The sequence below is a fragment of the Schistocerca nitens genome, chromosome 3 (assembly GCF_023898315.1).
Source record: "Schistocerca nitens isolate TAMUIC-IGC-003100 chromosome 3, iqSchNite1.1, whole genome shotgun sequence".
Classification (NCBI taxonomy): domain Eukaryota; kingdom Metazoa; phylum Arthropoda; class Insecta; order Orthoptera; family Acrididae; genus Schistocerca; species Schistocerca nitens.
The window spans coordinates 792,967,891-792,990,119 of NC_064616.1; the positions used below are offsets into that span (position 1 = coordinate 792,967,891).

General features: G+C 42.1%; 1 protein-coding gene across 7 annotated transcripts in view; it reads left to right on the forward strand.

Moving 5' to 3' along the window:
• The window catches only part of LOC126248810 (palmitoyltransferase ZDHHC20-B-like), a 344,143-nt gene that overhangs the window by 64,941 nt on the left and 256,973 nt on the right, over positions 1–22,229 (forward strand). For 6 of the 7 annotated variants that reach the window (XM_049950220.1, XM_049950217.1, XM_049950213.1 and 3 more), the window contains exon 2: positions 14,819–14,845. The exons of the other annotated variant lie outside the window; for it this stretch is intronic. In XM_049950220.1, the coding sequence (XP_049806177.1) occupies positions 14,819–14,845 (27 nt within the window). The remainder of the gene's footprint in view (positions 1–14,818; positions 14,846–22,229) is intronic. 7 annotated transcript variants of the gene reach the window in all.

Genomic DNA, 22,229 nt, shown 5'->3' on the forward strand with positions numbered 1-22,229 from the left:
TGCACGACCGCATGTTGCAGGTCCTGTACGGGCCTTTCTGGATACAGAAAATGTTGGTCTGCTGCCCTGGCCAGCATATTCTCCAGATCTCTCACCAATTGAAAACATCTGGTCAATGGTGGCCGAGCAACTGGCCCGTCACAATATGCCAGTTACTACTCTTGATGAACTGTGGTATCGTGTTGAAGCTACATGGGCAGCTGTACCAAGCTCTGTTTGACTCAATGCCCAGGCGTGTCAAGGCTGTTATTACGGCCAGAGGTGGTTGTTCTGAGTACTGATTTCTCACGATCTATGCACCCAAATTGCGTGAAAATGTAATCACGTGTCAGTTCTAGTATAATATATTTGTCCAATGAATATCCGTTTATCATCTGCATTTCTTCTTGGTGTGGCAATTTTAATGGTCAGTAGTATAGATGAGATATTACCTCTTAGTGTCTCTCTGGGGATCTTTGGCAGACGTTTAACAATTTTCCTGATGTTTCACCAGCACAAGTGGCTGGCCACGTCAAAGCTGACATCGTAAAAGCTGGTGACAGACTAGCAATAGAAGTCATACCTTTGACATTGTTACCCACTTATACTGGCAAAACATCAGGAAAATTGAACATTGGTTGAAAATCCTGAGACAAAAGCCGACAGCCAATACGTCGGTGGTTGGCTCTGAAAGCCTCGACAAAAAATGTTATTTGAGCTGTAGATTAAGTTTTTCCTCAAGCTATGAAGTATAATGGCGTAAAGGATAATTGCTCATCCTGGTATGCAACCAGTACTAGGAAATCGTGAGAATAGGTTTGAAGCATAGGTACAGGTCTATTACTTTAATATACAGTTAAAAATCTTCAGTAATACTGTAGCAAAGTTTTATCTCGAGACATTTCACAAAATCCTGAAAATTGGCATATTTTGTATTACTTGATAATGCAGCACAAATATGAAAGTACATGAACTAGAAAGTCACCACATTAAAATAAAATAAGTAAAAGCAGTTGTTAGATGTTACTTTGACAAGTGTTTGTTTGTTCTGTGGACAAGTCACCTACCTGTGATGGGAATTATAAAATTTTTGACAGAATTAAAACCACTTTTAGCTGTTGCATATTCTGCTAGCAGACAGTAAAAAACTGTAGCGAATAAAGTCAAATCCCAACTACAGTAGAGACGAATGTTAATATACGTGTCCCTTGCAGGTTACCTGCTTTGATTGTTGAAAAAGTTGGAAGTTATAACAAAATGTCAAGACTGTAAAAGTTTGGTACTAAACAGTGTAAATTTAGAAGGTATCAAGCATTTGAATCCTAACACATGCCCTTAAATCAGTGATAAAATAGTAACATATCAAAATAATCATGTATATTTAGTGCCTTGCTTTTGCAAGGTCTCCGATTTTGTAGCTTCGTGTTACTTGTTAGGGAGAAATTGCTTTGCGATATCAAACAAGGTTCATTGGAATGATTACTTGTAGAATCAGCATGTTATGCTAATAGTGTGTCAACAGAAAGGCATGTCCAAAGATAAAACACAGAACTGTTGCTCAATTTTTCATAGAATACTGCATGAGCATGTTTAATTCTGTTATTAGTTAATGGGTACAGTTCCCTGTACTCGTAGGAAGACAGAATAAACAGATGGCCATTTTCCTGCTAAATTCCTGAGAGACCTTTGCAGAAATACTGAGAAATTGAAGAGCACCACTTAGGTGAAAATGTCAAAACATTTTTGTTGAAATAAATCCCATAAGATGGCTTTCTGAGATCACTTTATCATCTGGGCAGACTTATAAGTGTTTCATGTCTTCAATAAAGGTATCCATCCAGCAATCCTCTAATTTTTCGTGATGTCACCTACTACTTTGGCTAAGGCTGACAGCCTAGTCTTTCACTCTTCTTGTTAGCTCTCTAATGTTGAAGATATCCCTAGAGATTTTGGAATGATGTCTTTTCCTGGTGTTGTGATCCATTTGGGATGTACAAAACATTCTTCTGAGCATATCTTCCTCCATTGTTTGCAGAACCTGCTCGTGCGACGATTTTGAATGCAAATGTACTGCTTCAGTTTGAAGCAAAATGGAACTTTTGTGAGCAAAGAAATTTCGGGTTCGATCATTTAATTCACTGGGAAAATGTTAAAGTGCCATTCTCTTACCTGAGGATACTTGTGACAACTCGTCATCCATCAGTATACCACCCATTTGAGAAATATGGGATTGCAGAGAATGGGAATCAGTGAATTTGTTGATTATCACATCAAAAATTGTGCCACTTTTATGGATGCCACAGTTCCCATTCAGTATAAAAGAAGTTCTCTCTCTCTCTCTCTTTTTATTTTTTTTTTTATTTGCCCCCCTTAGTTGCTACAAATTTTTGGAGGTATGTTCTGTCTATGCAGCGAATTGAAGGCAGTTTGTTTGTCATATGTATTTCAATTCTTTTATGTGTAAAGCATCCTCAGTGGCCTGTAATACATCTTTCTTTTTATTATGTGGTAGATACAATATGCTGCTATGCGGTTTTGTGTAGTTTTCCCTCTTTCTAACACCCAACTTCTGTTCAGTAATTCAGCATTCAAGTTTGTCCATAGTTTTACTGACCTGCCTGTCTGTCAGTGTAAAGTAGGCTCTGTGGATAGGGCATGTGGAGGTCAGTTGTCGTCACAATAATAACACAATGAATGAAAAATTGATGTGGAAATGGATGCTTCTGGTGGCATTTTCCCTCTGCAGGAATACCTAACATCCAACTAAAAATGATAGTTAGTTCCCCCTTGGGATATTTTTTTCTCCAAATCATTCTAGTTTAATGCCAAGGCTCTTTTTTAACAATCGTGCTTTAGTGCCACCTTCCCAATTGCCAGTTGTCAGGATCTTCTACAGTCACATTATTGTTGTAATCATCATTGTTGTTGTTTTTGTCATAATGACCATTCATTTAATGTAATGGCATGTGTAGTCATTGTGACAAAGATGTGATCGTCAAGGAACAAAATAAAAAGAAATTGGAGAAGTCGTTCTAGTATGCAAAGATGTGAAAACAGGTTATTTGTAAACTTAAAAAATCTGAAAAGCTGGAGCTTCCTAATGCACAGCAGCTTTGCAAAAGGGCATCTAAATAAAGAAGAGCAAACAATTAGAAGACACAATAACTGAAATTGCCAGAAAGGTATTGCAATGTGCAGTAACAAGATTTGTAATAGTCCTGCAGAGTTTCTGTAGCAATGAAACTGAAAGTGTTTGGAATTCTAGGCATAGCAAAGGTAGTATACAAAAACTGGAAGAAACGTCAAATTTTCAATTAGTAGCAAACTCACTGGTGTTTTCTAAATATAGTAAAATGAGTTTTTCATTTAACTGTATGTCCCCCCCCCCCCTGCCCCCTACACACACACACACACACACACACACACACACACACACACACACACTTGCAAACTACAGAACCATCATAAATGTCGGAGGCAAGGCCATACTTCTACTTCACATGAGTGACCAGTGACACGGAAAATGAGTTACAGCAGCACATTACTTAAGTATTGAAAGTGCAACCCCACAAGTGTGGATCAGACGATTTGCAAATTTACAGCACCTAGAGTGTGCCAACTGATTTTGATTCCTCGGCAAACTAAGGGACAAAACTAAATATTTCACACATAAATATTGTCTTGCTTCAGAAAATTAATAGTGCATTTGCACCAGAGAAGTGTGCATGCTTGCATTTAAAAAAAATTGCCGGGTGCGAGTAGGACTTGCACTGTGAGGGTTTCATACAAATTTAATTATGTATATAGACAGTTCATCCATCCTGGTAACAGAGAAACTCAATGATTTTTGCCTGTTATGAACACTGATACTTAAGAGATATTGAACCTAGGAATTTAAAGACTTTAGAGTGTGTTTTAAATTTGAAGTTGAATAACAAATGACAAAAGAAATATTGTTTCATGTGATATAATTACAAATTAATTTTCCGGTTTTTTTTTTTTTTTTTTTTTTTTTTTTTTTTTTTTTTAAACCCCTGTACTTCTGCTGTTAAACCTTGCTGCTTCCAAATTTCATGATTCTAGGTCAACGAGATGTACTCTATAAGTTTTGATGAGTGAGTTTGCAAGTACCAAATTAGGTTACATAAATGGCTGCATCTTTTGCTTGCCTTGACTGAGACGCTTCAATTTTGCACACCACAAGGGACTGTAGGCCTTGGTGTGTGACATAAATTAATTTGCTACGTCTACCTTCTCCTGAGAAAGAGTTTTGGCAGACAGATGCACAACAAAGTGATCCTACAAGGTTTCCATGTTTTACTGACTGAGGTACGGAAACCTAAAAGGGGGGGGGGGGGGGGAGATGGCGGGGGGGGGGGGGGGGGGGGAGGAGAAAATCATTGATGGCTTTGTGTTGAGATTTGGGCCTCTGCCGGAAAGACTACTTTTGCAGCACCAGATATTATTAGTCAGATTAGCTATATGACCTAGACATTTCTGGAATAATGGCAGATAATTTGTCTGTTTGGTTCATGCAAACAGTTAATTGTGTGTGTTAGATTATAGGTGAAAGGAAAAAAACTGCAAGCAGCTGGAGTTAAACTCTGTAGTCTTCAGTTTGGACGTAGATATTGTATCATCTGACTGACTCTACCATACTATAGTTTATATAAAAAAAATCTTAAATCTCTCTGAAAATAAGTTTAGTATTTAGGTGATTGAACTTCATGTTCATTTCGTTTCCCAAAGTGACAAACAGGAGAGGAAGGTAAACATAAGAGAGAACTAAAAAAGAGATAGTTGCAGGCATAATTGGTGTAATGTACAGGAGAATTTCACAAACAATAGAGAACTATAAAATAAGCAGCTTTTATCACTGCTGCAACTGGACAAGAGCAACACGCAAATGCCTTTGAGGGGAGGCATTGATCATATCAGGAGGTTGTAGGGAGGAAGGAATAGGGTTGTGGGCTCATGATTTGTTACACTCCTCTGAAGTATGGAAACTGGAAATAATATACATGAAATAAATGTATTTGCTGAATTATGTGAATAATTGCAAAGTAGACTGTTTAGTCGTACTTGAAGTTAAGTTTTTGAAATTGTGATGCTAGTTCTCTTAAGTGTCTTGGAAGGAAAGCATGCCTACCGTATTTACTCGAATCTAAGCCGCACCTGTAGTTTGAGACTCGAAATTCAAGGGGAGAGAAAAGTTTTAGGCCGCACCTCCAAATCGAAACAAAGTTGGTCCATTGTAATATGAGACACAATTTAGGTCGAATGAAAGACTATACAGCTACAGTAGTTTGGTTCGAGTCGTAAGCTTAGCAGTTAAGCTTTACCAGGTAGCCATTGCTATGCGTCAGGCGCTCCGTCCGTATTTATACGGGTACCCTTCCTTTTTCACGTGCTTCGTCTGGTTTGAATCGATTGCTTATTTTGCTTTGATCTGATAGGTGCCGTTTTCTTTGTTATAGGTGTTTACGTCACTCTAAACTGAAAATGCATTACTGTACTGTGTAATGCATTGTTTGTCGCATTTTGATAGTGCGTGTTTACGGCCTGTCGCCGCTCGCGGCATGACTTGCTTTTGTGCGCGCTACCGCCGCTTAAAAAAAAAAAAAAAAAAAAAAAAAAAAAAAAGAGGAATCGTCTCACTAGCGAAACAATGGCAAGAGACTGCTATTTGTTGTTACTTACACTGCTGCTTTCTTTGATAATGATCAACAAGAACCAAATGCGTATGATAGAACATGCGTATGGTAGAACATGTTCTGAACGAGAGTTTTGCGAAAATTTTCCTCCGTTTGAAAATCTTTGCGGCCGCTTCTTTAGTACATCAAATTCTGCACAGAAATTAGTCATCTTACATTTAAAATCTAGTCAGTTGCCGTGCTTCATTTCTGCCTGTATCACTATTAGGCATAAGAATAATACGAATATAAACATGACACGATACGTATATTCTTCCGCGTTTGCTGTTGTCTCACTCTAGTTTCGTAGTTTATTACGCAGACAGGATTTAAATGAGATAGCAACAAACACGAAAGAATACATGGCAAAATGTTTATATTCGTATGTGATTCACATTTCATCAGGTTCCTATTAGCAACCATCTCTTCTCACGGGTAGGAAAAAAACTCGGAACGTAGAGTTGGCCATATTGACAAACATCCCTAACAGTCTTGCCAGTCGGATTTTCGTAGTACATTGAAATTCTGCTACATTCCAAGATGAACAATACGGAATTTGTATTTACTTCGTTGGATAATGTGTGAAAATGCAGTGGTCGAAACTCGGGGCGGAGAAAAAAAAAGCTCGTCTTGTACCTTTTTTTTAAAATTTATTTACTGATGCAGAGGTTTTGGCGCCAGTATTTATCTTTGTGCCCACAAAGCATGCTTGTGTAGCGCTACATATATTCGACGGCAGAAGTTAGTTGTGGCGGCACCTATCAACATTTTTCATAACTTCCGCTTGCTTTGCACTCGATTCTAATCCGCAGGCGGTTTTTTGGATTACAAAAACCGGAAAAAAAGTGCGGCTTAGATTCGAGTAAATACGGTATGTCTGTACAAACTGTAAAGTAATCATTCCTGTGTGTTGTGTATAATATGGTGAGAAATAAAAAAAAAAAAAAAAATACTATTTGTTACCACAATGAGATGATGGAAACAGCATTCAGAAAATTGTGTTCATGACATCGGTGTGACTGCTTCGTAAACACCAAACAGCTACTGCAGTTTCTCACATTTGGGATCAAAACAACTTACATATGACTTATTTTCCTCACAGGATCCTCCCCTCCTAGGCCTTAACGTCATGGTAAATGAACTGCCACAAAAGATGGACCAGGATGGAGCAAGGAATTGTTAACAACCTTTCTGATAATTCATTCTATTTTCTTTTCAAAATCATAAAAAAATTAAAGAAAACATTTTTCAGGGTGCTTCTGCCAGGCATGGAGTGCCTTTCTTCGACTGGAAGGTCCTCTGTCTGATATCTTTTGTGTACTCTGCCTTTCAAACACATGTACACTATCACTCAAAAGTTTTCAAACATTAGTGACCTTGAGAAAAATGAAAATTGGAACCAGAATGCTAGAAATACTTACAAGTCAGATTTGTAATGATCTTTTATTGTAACTAAATACATGCAGTCAAATTTTACTCTCCTCAAAGTAGCCTCCTTTGGCTTTAATCACTCCTCTGCATATGCGAGGCACTCTTGCTGTTAGCTTCATCAGGATTTCCTTGGTAATATGCCGCCATTCGTCTTTTAGTCAGGTCCAGAGGTAATGAACGTTGGTAATAGGCCTTCATTTAGCTTCTCTGTCCAAGTGATCCTAAAGCAGTTCAATAGGAGTACAGTTGGTGGGGATTGATGCAGCCAGATCATATTTTTCAGTTCATTCTTTTTTTCTAAATTTGCCAAATACACTCCGTACAGTTTTGAAGTGTGTTTAGTGTTGTTATTTTGTTGTAGGACAAATCCCTTGCCACATGGCTTTGCATGATACTGTAGAATCTGATGGTAATCCTCTTTCTTCATTGTTCCGTTTATATGTACAAGGTCACCAGTCTTACTGCCTCCTAAACATCCCCAGACTATAAAGGAATCCCTTCCATGGTTTAATGTTGTAAATACACTTTGGTGTAACATTCATTCACCTGGCAACCAGCGAACAGATGTGCATCGCTTTTTGTCAAAGACTCAAATTTGGCTTTTTCAGTAAAACGCACCGTTTTTCCACTGTCCAACTTTAATGTTGTCTTGTCCAGTGTAGCCTCTTCTGCCCATTAATAGCAGTCAGCAATGGTTTCTTAGCTGCCACATGCCCATTAAGGTTCAGTGCCTGAAGAAGTCTTTTCACAGTACTTACACTCACCAGCTTTCCCCTATTATGTTTGAGGTCTGCTGCTGAAACAGGTGCTGTTTTGAAGCAGTCACGTTAGCTTGTGATTACTATACTTTTGTCACCACTCTTTGATGTGACTTTTGGTCTACGTTTAGAGGTCGGTCCATATTCTGGCCACTATTCACATGCCTCTGCAAGGTATAATAGACACATCCCAAGGAGATATGTTCTTTACGTGCTATTTGCCACATAGTAAGACTGGCTGCACATAAAGACACAATTGCAGAATGTTGTTCTGTTGAAAACTCCTTTCTTCATCCCATTATCGATGTTTACACTGAGAACTCCCTGAAGTTCACTCTTTGATATCTCATGCATAACTACAGGCCCCTTTCTTACTTGTAACTGTGTTCAAAGATTTGTAGATGCTCTATGAACTCTATATAGTGAGAAAAGATTATATTATGTCTCCACAATACAAAATAAGCGGCATGCAGTGCTTGGAACCTGAACAGCACAACAATGGAAAGTTATGTTTTGAACGATTTCATTTTTCAAAATGTGGAATGCTACTCTTTAACATTACATTGAGCCTGACACTGGGGAAACAATAGAGCTAATTCATATTTGAATCAGGTAACTACCTTTTTTTTTTTCTTTTATTACTTTCAGGGTGTTTGAAAACCTTTGGGCAATAGTGTAAAAATTAGGTATTTGGAATAGAATTCCTGGGTGATAGGAGTTATATAGTGCTGATGAAATGTAAGGTATGAGCCTGAATGTATAAGCAAGAAAGGTAAGGTGTAGAAGCCATTACTCAGTGCTCAGATACAGTTTTGGGAGTCACTTAAATCAATGTGTGTTCTCTGACATTGGTCTAAATCTGTACACAGTATGCCCAGTTTACTTCAGAAGTCTCTTCTAGTTTGTTTTTCAGTAATTCAAAATGTCTAACACCATGCCATACAGCAATCGGGGGTGTACCAAAGGAGGTGGTGAGACAGGCCCCCACTAAGGATGCAGGCAGAGGGGGTCTTCCATCTAATACCATAGTTTATGCATTACAAACCAGATTTTGTTGAATTAGGAGGAAATGGAGAAATTATGGATAAAAGTAAGTAAACTGTTTCTAAAGGAAGATCATTTTGTTGTTTCAGATGTTAGCATGGCATGAAGGGGGAAAATTGTGGTATCATGTGTTGGAAGTTAATTATTAATGGTGGAAAATCCAAGAAAGGTAGCTCAGAAACACTGGATTTCAATCCTAGGATGGGATATTAAAATAGGCTTAACTACTAAAATTAAAAATGGTGTCCTTTGTGACACATGTGGATGAGAACATTGAGAGAACTGGGATTGGAGACAAGATACTGCATTTCAAGTTGCTACTGAGAAAGCTACAAGTTTCAGCACTGCTAACAAGTCGTCCACACCCATGGACCTGCAGCTTCACACTCATATACTAGCTGTTGCTGTTCTTGGAGATGTGGAGAAGGGTTTGCTCTGTAATGACAACTTTTTCATTTGGGTCTACCTGCTAGGTACATAAACACCCACCTCCAAGCCACCCAAATGGATGTTAAACAAAGCCAGCTGGATTCTTTACAGCGGCTTGGCTGTATTTTAACAAATGTCCAATATGTAGGACACGGTAGAAATTGTAACTGTCATTTGCAGGGTTGCAGATATGTCTGTTGTGAAGTTGTCTGTAAACATGGGAGGCGACCATTCGCATTATGGTCCAAGGAGTGCAAACCAGCCGTCACTGAGAGTTTCAGTGTAATTTATCTGCTTATAATCTGGCGGCCTTTCACATAGCTTGGGCAAAAACGCAGTGTTTTATTGTAGTCCTTGCAGGAATTTTTGCAGTATATTGTTTTAAATCATCAGCAGATGTATGGGAATCACTGCGAAGGATCAATCGGTAAGGCAATGTGTGTACTGCAGGGGCCATTCAGGAATGGTGCTGTAAGCATTACTCTGGGTGTTGTAGCCCAGACAATGTTCAAATACTTTGAACAAATTCCATCTAATGCCAAATGAGCTCCTTCCTACACCCAAGCAGAATCTGGAATTAACTGAGAGGACATGTTTGGATTAGAGCTCCTGCAACACTGAAGAGCCAGACAAAGTTTACTAGACATGTTGCAATATTTAAAATATTGAGTGAAAAATCTACCTCCCCATGCCGCCTTCTTCTTCTTTTTCTTCTTCTTCTTCTTCTTCTTCTTCTTCTTCTTTTAACAGAACCTGAGATACAATACTGTGATTCTTAGAGGGAAGTAATCATGATCACATTACTAAAACTTGGAAAGTGTTGCACCAGCCCAAGTATTTATTGCATACTGGTTGTATGGAGAAGGCGCTGGAATAAATGGTAAACAGCTGCTTAGTATGAGTTCTAGAGAACAAAAAACTTCACAGTGGCCGTAAATGTGGTTTTCCGTTGATGCCGCTATAAACTTAACAACCCAATGATTGTTGAGGAAACAATACAAAAGGCTTTTTTATGTTGTCATCACTGATAGCAATTTTTTATGTTGAAAAGGCCTCTGACACACTATGGAGACAAATTCTCATGTGGCAGCTGTGTTAATGGGGCTTCTGGGGTTGTTGTCCCACTATGATGTGATCCTGTATTTTAGGTTCAGAAGCACCGTCAGATCGACATACCCAGGAGAATGATGTCCCTCAGATGAGCATTTTAAGGGTTACTCCTTTTGCAGTAGCTGGCAACAGCATAGTGTCCAGTTAGGAACCCTGTTTGATGCTCTTCTTGTGAACAATTTTTCAATCCTCTTTGTCTTCTTCTTGAAACAAATGCTCGACAACTGCCACTAGCATTAAGAAAATTAGATTTATGCCAACAAACACAGGCTTCAATTTTTTCCCAGATAAGTGTGGTTTAATCGTATACATCATGTTTTTAGTCAAACTGATCTATGACTGAGGCACATTACTCTTAGTTTAATTGGGATCAGTAAAGTTCCTGGGTCTGATCGTAAATGAGAAACTCGTGTAGCTGTCACGTATGAAACATCACAAGGCAAGAGCTCTAAACATTTTAAAGTGCCTTAGTGGTGTATAGTGGAGGCAGACAGATTTTCTATTATTTTACAAACCCTTTGTTTGGTCATGGCTGGAGTATGACTGTTTTTTATACACAACCATCCTCAGCCTCTGTGCTAAGGCTGGGGATCCATCTCTCAAACATCCGGTGTAAAGTTCCTCATAGTGTGACATGCTTATAATGTTGGGTCAACCCCTCACTCTCTGACCCTTAATCTTCTTACTAGACCATCAAGAGAACAACTGTATGTAAATTGCAAAAGGGCAGCAAGGTTGTTTGGGCAGCCTGCAGAGCACAGTGATGCAGACTTGAATGTTTTAAAACAAGGTTGGAGCAAGTACCCTCCTGGTTAGTAGTGACGCCAAAGCTGTTTTTATAAGGGGCAGTCACATGAAAACGAGATAGATGAAAAAAGTAAAACGGTTTATTTAAAAAATAAATGCCATAACTTAATATGTATGTTTACCCCACTGTGAGGCAAGATAGTCAATGCCTTCATAGAAAAATGTTTGTAGTTGCCTACAGAATCACGATTATACTCAGGTGTGAACCTCGTCACCTAAAGCAAATAGACAGCCACAAATATCTTTAATAAGAGCTCCAAACATATGGAAATCACATGGGGAAAGATCAGGACTGTAAGGAGAATGTGTAAAGGCTTCCCAGTGAGACTTGTGCAGTATAGTCAAAACAACATTGGCAGTATAGGCCTACCCACATGTCTGTCTCATTTTCATCTGACTGGATCTTATAAACTTTGCAGAGTTTGAGAAATTTTGTAAATATATTGTATTAAAACAAGTTTTTATTAGTTTTTAGATGAGTGCCAAAATTTAACACTTAGGGTTCTAAGCAGGGTCATACTGCCAGCTTCTAAGCAGTTTCCTTGATAGTTTCTTTAGTATGAAACTTCCAGATGATTTTTTAAAGTCTTTGATGTAAAGCTCTATGGAACCCTAAAGGAACCAGAGGACATGAACTGCAATTGACAGAATAACTTCCTTGTCTTCTCAGATTCTCCCAAAGTGCCCTACAGACTATTCAGTAAACGTACCCGGCATACAAAGTGGTCTAAACTATGTAAGAGCACTTTACATACTATAATGTCAAGACTGAGTGAGGTGGTGTAGTTATAAGCACACTGGACTCGCTTCTGGATGATAGCAGCTGAAATCCATATCCAGCCATACAGATTTAGGTTCTCCATAATTTCTATAAATTGCTCTAGTCAAATGCTGGGATGGTTCCTTTGAAAAGTGCATGGCCAGTTTCCTTCCTCATCCTTTCATAAACTGAACTTGTGCTCTGTGTCTAATGACCATGCTGGCAACTGGGTGTTAAACCACTTCCTCCATTGTCATCATTAAACAGTCTTTAAAGTCTCTGATTTGTGTCCCTGGGGGACTGTACTAAGAAGACTGCATATGAGGAAAGGCTTAATTGTAATGAAGTTTTCAGTTCATATTCGGTTAACTACATCTCTCTCTCTCTCTCTCTCTCTCTCTCTCTCTCTCTCTCTCTCCCTCCCCCCCTTTTTTTTTTTTTTTTTTTTTTTTTTTTTTTTTTTTTTTTTTTTAATTGTTGATGAGATGGGTCACAATATATTCCCTGGAAAAAAATCATACAATAAGATGATAAAGGACCTATAAAAATTGAAATTAATATTACAGCGATATTCATAATGGAAACTTATCCATTAGAAACCTAAAAATTAAATGATTTAGTGTGTAGAAAATGCATTACATAATAGTGTTCAAATATTTCCTTGACATTGTGATGGATGTGGGTATTAAAATTTTTTATTACTTTTTTACATTGCTAATCATTCTTACACTTTGTATTGTCATTTCCCCATGCATTAGGTTAAATACATCTAGAAATCTTGGTGTGAAATGTAGTATAAGATCTTGCTACAAACAATAATTGGGTGAGTTTGCAAGTAATTTGTGTGGTCATTGCTATTAACCGAGCGAGGTGGCGAAGTGATTAGACACTGGACTCGCATTCGGGAGGACGACGGTTCAATCCCGCGTCCGGCCATCCTGATTTAGGTTTTCCGTGATTTCCCTAAATCGCTCCAGGCAAATGCCGGGATGGTTCCTTTCAAAGGGCATGGCCGACTTCCTTCCCCATCCTTCCCTAATCCGACGAGACCGATGACCTCGATGACCTCGCTGTCTGGTCTCCTTCCCCAAACCAACCAACCAACCAACCATTGCTATTACTTTCAGGGATATAGCATAAATTTTGTAATAAGTGAAAACAGTTCTCTCAGTATGTATGAGAACTTGTGATTTATATCAATGCACAGTGTGTGCTCTTTTGAACATGTCCAAAGGAACAGACACCATGTATTCATATAATTGATTCACCCAGATGTGTAGTGAATCCACTCTCCTCAGTGTGGATGCAGAGGTATGTCTGACCTACGGGAATCTCAGAGTAGCAAGCATGGAGGAAACAGACAGGGACTGCAGATAGGCGTAGCTCGGTGGGAGTGCGTGTAAGCTATGAGGCATGTTGAGTGTGTCTGTGCATTTGTGATAACACGATGTCCCAGGTGGTGCAGTGCTTAACACACCTGTCTAGTAAGCAGGAGATCCCAGTCCGGTAGACATTTACACTCGTCACCTCTGATTCTGCATAATGTCCCGATGCAGCTGACATCAGTAATCCCTTCCCTTCTGCCCCCTCTACACCTTCAATTCACACACAACTTTTGATTTGTTTATGTGCAAGACCGTTTCTGTACAATGTGAAGGATTGTACTGAGTCAGTACAAATTTATGTCATCTCTTAGTCATAATAATTGTACGTTTCCAATTTGCAGACTGTTTGAAAACTGGCCATGAATGGTAGCATTTTGTGTTGAGTTCTCTGCCCTTTTAATGTCTGTTGCATTTTGCTGTTGTTAGCCGCTCAAATTTCTACAGTATATAACCTGAACCTGTTTGTGTAACTAAGAATTAAGTATTACAGGGAAGAATGTTGCCTTTACTTGACATCTCATTCTAACTAAACTGTGGTTTCATTAATGTAAAAACGAGAATGAGAATTGTAAAGTTGTCACACAGTACTCTTACTATATTGCAAATGGGAGGGAAGCTGACTGATAAACTTCGGTGTGTGTGATGAGTAACCGTTTGTTTGTGGTGGGAACCAAGTGAGATGGTCCAGTGCTTAAGAAAATGACTTTGCATTCAGGATACGTAGAGTCAAGATCTCCACTTGAACATATTAAGATCATGAGTTTCCCCAAATCTCTTTCTGTGTATGCTGTAATGGTCAGTCAGACAAAGCGTTAACAATTCCTTGCCAGATTCTTGTCAAATGAGTTTGTGCTTCATTTTAAGTTACCCCACTGTTGACAAGGTGTTAAACTCCACCATATCAAACTTTCCTTTGACGGGAAGTGTTACTGTTTCATTGTTGCATGCAGTAGGTAACTGAACAATAGCAACTGTTCGTAGAACAAATTTTAATAAATAAGAGTTCTTTCTGGTACTTACAGCTACTTTTATTTGCCACATTTGGTACCATTTACTACAAGAAAGGATAGTAGAAGCAAATTGAATGATGAAAGAACTTTTTCTTCTTTGTAAAGTTAGTTGCAGCTTTGAATATAGTAAGTAATGAGTTTTACTGGGAAAGAATTTTATACATGCTAAATTACTACTGTCAATTTTGATATTTCTCCGTCTTCCTCCTCCCCAGATGCTTTCCTTATAATCCATGTGTGTAAAAAAGTCACTTTGCTCATTTCTTTTGCACACAACATAGCATGTATACTTCTCAGTTTATTCTGTTTCACACTTAAGCCTCTTTACATAAACAGCCTTGTGTCAATTATTATGTTGTGTGCCACATGGAAATATGTTGTTTTTTTAATTTTCGTTTTCTTCTTATTTCAGTCACAGTGGTCAACAATGTAGAGAAAGGTGAGTCGAAAAAGAAATGTAGTAAACTCTGACACTTGCGAGGAAACTAGGATTGTTGGGCTGCACGTAAGAAAAAGAAAATCCGTGTTGCGGGACTGTGCATATTCAGTGCGTCTGCACATTAGCGGATGAAGCAGCGGTATTTCGCCACCAGTTCCCAATACTATTTCTGGAATCTGTTATTTTCAGAATAACAGTTAATTAATGAAACTGTAGCCATTTAGTTATGGCACCTAATAGTACCAATTTAAAAATATTATTGTGCAATTATAGTAATAATCCTTTGATAAGTCAGCTGAAATATGGAACTTGAGGGAATTTCATTTCCACGTGGTGTCAAAGGAAAGTGCTAGAAAATATGAAAGTGAGTGAAAGTCACAAATGCAAAATATACAAACACCTGAGTAGCTGTATGTGAACTCATTCATAAAGTTAGCTCAAGCTCTGTCTTTAACATTGCTCTCTCCTAAAAAACACAATCAAAAGTAATTAAATATAGTGTTACCATTTTTTATGATGGTCCAATGAGCAGAACATTTTTTAGTTTTCGTTTTTTAAAATGGATGACAGCAGTAGCTGTTCTCAGAGGCAGTCACGTTTCTGTTGTGGGGGCAAGGGGGGGGGGGGAAGTGGTACAAAGAAAATAGCAGTTTGCTGCTGCAATTTCAAAGAATTGCCTCTCATGCAGAAAAAAAGATGGTCACAGTGCAGTGTCATTTTATATAATACACTTCATATTCTCTGGTGTGCCCACTTAAGCTGTGTTTGTTAATACATTGAGAGTGGTAAATGACAAATCTTAACAAGAGCATAAACGCCACTGAAGATTTTAGATAAGCAATTTGTATGTCAAATAGAATATTTGTTCATCATGTAGGCTTTATCAGCAACTTTAAGTAATCAGATTTCCTAGACTTAAAGCCGAGCGAATCTGACGGGAAAACATTTTTCAGACCTGTCATTTTCTGTCAAACCTATCATTTTCAGGGGAAATTTCAAGATTTGGACAAAAGTTTCATGGACTAAAATATGAAAGCACCACAATTTTACCATTCCTAATATGGTTGAGGAAACCTGTTGGTATTCAAACCAGCTTCCAGCCATCTCAGAATGGATAAATACAGGTCTTGTATGGCCTTCAAAGGAATCTTATACCATTCTTTGTGCAAAATAGTGGCAAGTTCAGGTAACATTGATGATCTATGTGAAGTAGACCACAGAGGCTCAGTACCCCCCAGGGGATCCACAACTCTACTGTGGATACGTGCGTAGTGAGCACGGGACCCCGAGCTGATGTGGCCTTCCTTCCTTTCTGGGCTGCATACCTTCCCTTTCCGCATCCTTCCCCATCCCCCATCTTCGCCCCCCCCCCTCACCTCTGGCTCTTTCCTTCCCTTTCTCCCCCTCTGGGGGTATGGTTTGTGCCTACGTCTGGAGACGGACGCTTGTAAATGTACCACATTCTTCGCCTTCCTTGCTTGTAAGTCTTCATCCTTCCTTTGTCCTTCTCTTTTCCTTACCTCTTCTCTCTACCCTTTTCTCCGCTGCGGCGTTTGAGACCTCTCTTCTTTCCTTTCCCTTTCTCTTTCTTCCTCCCTGTGTGTGTCTGAAGGCCGACCCACGCACTTCCATGCGTAGCCAGTGACGGGGTAACGCGTAATTCCCCGCCCCGGGTAGACAGGTAGGACACGTACGTACCCCCTGGTAACGGCCAGGCCCAGGGAGGGGTGATTACCCGAGCTGATACCTTCCGAAAGTGCCGATTGGTCCCTCCGTCCGTTTGTCGGGAGGTGTGACCTGAGGTGTGAACAATCACCTAAGGCGGGAGTGCCCTCAGAGAGGGCCCCCACAAGGGAGGAGCGCGCCATTGGAGACGCCGGTAATCATGGGGCATTCTTCCGCAATGGTTTCCTCACCTTCCACTATGTCTGCTCACAAACGTAAGTTCACTGAGTCTCAGCCACAGTCAGTTCTTCCATCGTTGCCACAGTTCCTTGTTGTTTCTCGGTCTGACGAAGGTCACGACTTCTCCACGGTCAACCCTTTCATTATTCAGAAAGGTGTCGACGCAATTGCAGGTCCTGTAAAGTCTTGTTCCAGATTACGGAATGGCACCCTGTTGTTAGAAACAGTCAGTGCCCTCCAGGCACAGAAATTGCTGCGTACCTCACTACTACACACCTTCCCCTGTCCGGGTGGAACCGCACCGTACCTTAAATTCCTCGCGTGGAGTCGTTTATACACGCTCCCTCGATGGACTGTCTGACGAAGAAATTCAGCACTACCTGTCTGACCAGGGCGTAACGGCTGTTCATAGGGTTATGAAAAGGGTTGACACGAACATCATTCCAACCCGCACTGTCTTCTTGACATTTGACAAAGTTCAACTCCCATCGAAAATCAAAGCCGGCTATGAGGTAATTTCCGTTCGCCCTTACGTCCCAAACCCTACGCGTTGCTATCGGTGTCAGCGGTTCAAGCACACCAGCCAGTCCTGTTCCAATCCGGCCAAATGTGTTACGTGTGGCAGGGATGCCCATGAGGGTGCTTGTCCACCTCCATCCCCTCGCTGCATTAACTGTATGGGTGACCACGCTGCTTCCTCTCGAGATTGTCCCGTTTTTAAGGACGAAAAGCTCATCCAGGAAATTAGAGTAAAGGAAAAGGCGTCGACCTTTGCTGCTCGAAAATTATTTGCCAGTCGACAGCCCGCCGTGCCTCAGAAAGGAAAATACAGCACTGTCCTTGCTTCTCCTCGGCCAACAAAGGAGGCGGCCACGCAGACTTGCGACCTCACCTTTAGTGCCACGGTCGTCAGATCGGCCAGCGCAAAGATCGCCCGTTCAACCTCACCACTTTCGCCTGCCCACTCTCTGGCTCACCCTTCGTCGAGTTCTGCTAAATATCGGGCCCAAAAGTCAGACACCAAGACTTCGAAAAAAGAGCATACTCGTGACGAGTTTTTACGTACCGCAACTTCCCAACCATCGGTTCCTCCTTCCTCTAAACATCATACTTCCAAGAAGGCTACAAAGAAACCCAGTTCTTCTCCTTCTCCGCCAAGGCGTGTCCCATCTACAGCACCACCTGGCGGAAGTCGCCCTCGGCCGTCTTCCGTGTCGCCGAGGCGCACTGCTGGCGGCCGATCAACCGGCCGGTCGCTGGTGGCAGGAGCTGCTCCTGACCAACCTATGGATCAGGATCTTCTGCCTTCGGCTGAATGCCATTCCATGCTGTCGGTCGCAAGCTCAGAGCAGTCGTTGAGTTGACACCGACCTTGGTCACATTCTTCCATTTTCTGTTCACCCTATGTCCATTATCCACTGGAATATCCGCGGCATTCGAGCCAATCGGGATGAATTGTCGATCCTCTTACAATACTACTCGCCGGTCATCTTCTGTCTTCAGGAAACAAAGCTGCGTCCCCATGACCGCTTTGTTCTCCCTCATTTTCAGTCCGTCCGATATGATCTCCCCTCTGTTGAAGGCACTCCAGCACATGGAGGACTCGTGATTCTTCTCCATGAAACGCTCCATTATCACCCAATCCATTTAAACACTTCCTTCCAAGCTGTCGCCGTCCGTCTTTCCCTTTCTGGATACACGTTCTCTCTTTGTACTGTATACATTCCACACCAATGGCACGAGCTGATGTCCTTCATCTTCTTGGTCAGCTTCCACCCCCCTATTTGCTGGTTGGGGACTTCAATGCCCACCACCCGCTTTGGGGATCTCCACATCCTTGTCCACGTGGCTCACTATTGCTAGACGTCTTCCACCAAGCAGATCTAGTTTGCCTCAACACTGGGGTCCCTACATTTTTGTCTGCCTCCACGACAGATTTCTCTCATTTGGACCTAGCGGTCGGTACTGTTCCGCTAGCTCGGCGCTTCGAATGGTTCGCCCTTGATGATACACACTCGAGTGACCACTTTCCATGTGTCCTTAGACTGCAGCCTCAACTGCCCTACATGCGCCCGCGACGCTGGAAGTTTGCCCAAGCCGATTGGACACTTTTTTCGTCTCTAGTGACATTCGATGACCGTCACTTTCCCAGCGTCGACGATGAGGTCACACATATTACCGACGTTATTCTTACAACTGCGGAACATTCAATACCACGCACCTCCGAATTGCCCCGGCGCCCCCCAGTTCCTTGGTGGAACGAGGCATGCCGTGGTGCACTACGTGAGCGGCGACGTGCTCTCCGCGTTTTCCGTCACCATCCTACTTTGGCCAACTGTATCCGCTATAAGCAGCTCCGAGCGCGATGCCGTCGTGTCATCCGCGATAGCAAGAAGGCAAGCTGGAAATTCTTTATTAGCTCATTGAACACCTTCACTCCCTCCTCGGAAGTTTGGAGTCGGCTTCGACGGTTCTCAGGCGCGCCTAGTTTCTCCCCGGTCTCTGGGCTCACTGTCGCGCATGATACATTAGTGGACCCCGTCGCAATTTCTAACTCGTTGGGTCAGCACTTTGCTGAGATTTCGAGCTCTTCAAATTACCCGCCAGCGTTTCTCCCGAAGAAACGTGCAGCGGAAGTGCGACCTCTTGCTTTCTCCTATCAAAATCGCGAAAGCTACAATACTGTTTTCTCCTTGCGGGAACTCCAACATGCACTCTCTTCTTCTCGCTCCTCCGCCCCAGGACCGGATGGTATCCACGTCCAAATGTTGCTGCATTTATCAACCCATAGTCTGCGTTACCTCCTCCGCCTCTATAATCGAATTTGGACCGACAGTACTTTTCCCAGACGATGGCGGGAAGCTATCGTCGTTCCTGTTCCGAAACCTGGAAAGGACAAACATCTCCCCTCTAGCTATCGCCCCATTTCTCTCACGAGTAGTGTCTGTGAGGTTTTGGAGCGTATGGTGAATTACCGTTTAGCGTGGTGGCTGGAATCCCGCAGTCTTTTAACACCTGCCCAATGCGGATTCCGAAAGCATCGTTCTGCAGTTGACCATCTAGTTGCTCTCTCCACTTATATCATGAACAATTTTCTCCGGAAACGCCAAACTGTAGCAATATTTTTTGATCTGGAGAGAGCATACGATACCTGTTGGAGGACAGGCATCCTCCGCACACTGTTCTCTTGGGGCTTTCGAGGTCGGCTGCCCCTTTTTCTTCGCGAATTTATGGCAGAGCGCACATTTAGGGTGCGGGTGAACACTACTCTCTCCCGTACTTTCTCCCAAGAAAACGGGGTACCCCAGGGCTCCGTGCTGAGTGTTGTACTGTTTGCCATTGCTATCAATCCAATTATGGATTGTCTCCTTCCTGATGTCTCGGGCTCCGTCTTTGTGGACGATTTTGCGATCTACTACAGCTCTCAACGGACCAGCCTTCTTGAACGACGTCTTCAAGGATGTCTCGATCGCCTCCACTCTTGGAGCATCGAAACCGGCTTCCGTTTTTCTCCCAGTAAGACCGTTTGTGTTAATTTTTGGCGACGTAAGGAGTTTCTTTCGCCCTCCTTACATCTAGGTCCTGTCAACCTTCCGTTTTCGGACGTCGCTAAATTCTTGGGTCTTATGTTTGACAGAAAACTGTGCTGGTCCTCCCACGTTTCCTATCTTTCGGCTCGCTGTCTGCGATCCCTTAACACCCTCCGTGTCCTGAATGGTACCTCCTGGGGAGCGGACCGAGTGGTCCTTCTCCGCCTCTATCGCGCTTTAGTGCGCTCGAAATTGGACTATGGAAGCATAGTCTACTCCTCTGCTCGGCCGTCTATTCTTCGGCGTCTCGACTCTATCCACCACCGTGGATTACGTTTAGTGTCTGGAGCTTTTTACACCAGCCCTGTGGAAAGCCTTTATGCTGAGACTGCTGAACCTCCGCTGTCCAATCGGCGAGCAGTCCTTCTGAGTCGTTACGCTAGCCATCTGTCTTCCATGCCTGCTAATCCAGCCCATGACCATTTTTTCGACGCCTCCTTTGATGTAGGGTATGCAGGTCGCCCCTCCTCCCTACTACCACTGGGAGTCCGCTTCCGTCAACTACTCCATTCTCTTTCCTTCCGCTTTCCTAAAACCTTCTTGACAACTTGGGGTACAGCACCGCCTCGGCTCCGTCCTCGGATCTGCCTGCTCCGTGACCTTTGTCGATTTCCCAAGGATGGTACCCCTTCACTTCTTTATCGTCGGGCATTTGCTGCCCTATGTGCACAAATGACGGACGCCACATTTATTTACACCGACGGCTCGAAAACATCGTTAGGTGTAGGGAGTGCCTATATTGTTGGCGGCACCCCAAATCACTTTCGGCTTCCCGACCAGTGTTCGGTTTATACTACGGAGCTTTACGCTGTTCTCCAGGCTGTCCACTACATCCGCCGCCATCAGCGGATACAGTACGTAATCTGCTCAGATTTTCTCAGCTCTCTCCTCAGTCTCCAAGCTCTTTACCCTGTGCACTCTCTGGTCCACCGGATTCAGGACTGTCTGCGCTTGCTCCACCTGGGGGGCGTCTCGGTGGCGTTCCTCTGGCTCCCGGGACACGTTGGTATCTGTGGAAATGAGGCGGCCGATATTGCAGCCAAGGCTGCAGTCTCACTTCCTCGGCCAGCTATTCAATCGCTTCCCTTCGCCGATCTACGGAGCGTTCTATGTCGACATGTTGTCCATTTATGGCACACGCATTGGTCGACACTTACCCATAATAAATTGCGGGACATGAAAGCTCTTCCTTGTGCTTGGACCTCTTCCTCCAGACCGCGTCGTCGGGAGGAGGTAATTTTAACTAGACTCCGGATAGGGCACTGTCTTTCTAGCCATCGACATCTTTTAAGCGGCGCTCCTCCCCCACTCTGTCCCCACTGCTCTCAGCTGTGGACGGTAAGACACCTTTTAATTGAGTGCCCCTATTTTAATCCGTTACGCTCCTGTCTACAGCTATCGCCTGATATATCGTCGATTTTAGCAGATGACACGCGCTCCGCCGACCGCGTTATCAAGTTTATTAGTGCCAGTGAAATGACGTCAGTCATTTGAAGCTTTTTTTGGGGACAACCAACCCCTTTCTGTAGTGGATTTTTAAGCCTTCCTTCCGCTTTTAGTTTCTCCAATTTTATGACTTTCGTTCTCATTGCTGCTGGTTTTAAATTTCGGTTTTTTACTGTTTCCTAAGTCACGGACCGGGCGCTAATGACCATAGAAGTTTTGCGCCCCAAAACCAAAACAAAAAAAAAAAAAGAAAAGAAAGAGGCTCAGTAATGCTGCAATCTGGTGACTACTGGCCTGGAGGGATGTGATAATTCACAAAATCAGTCCTGTACAATGAAAACTGTGAGAACTGGGGTCCTGGAACATAGCATCACCACTAACAAATGAACATTGTACCATGACATGAGTTTGACTTTATCAGCCAGAATGGTCACACAATCTTG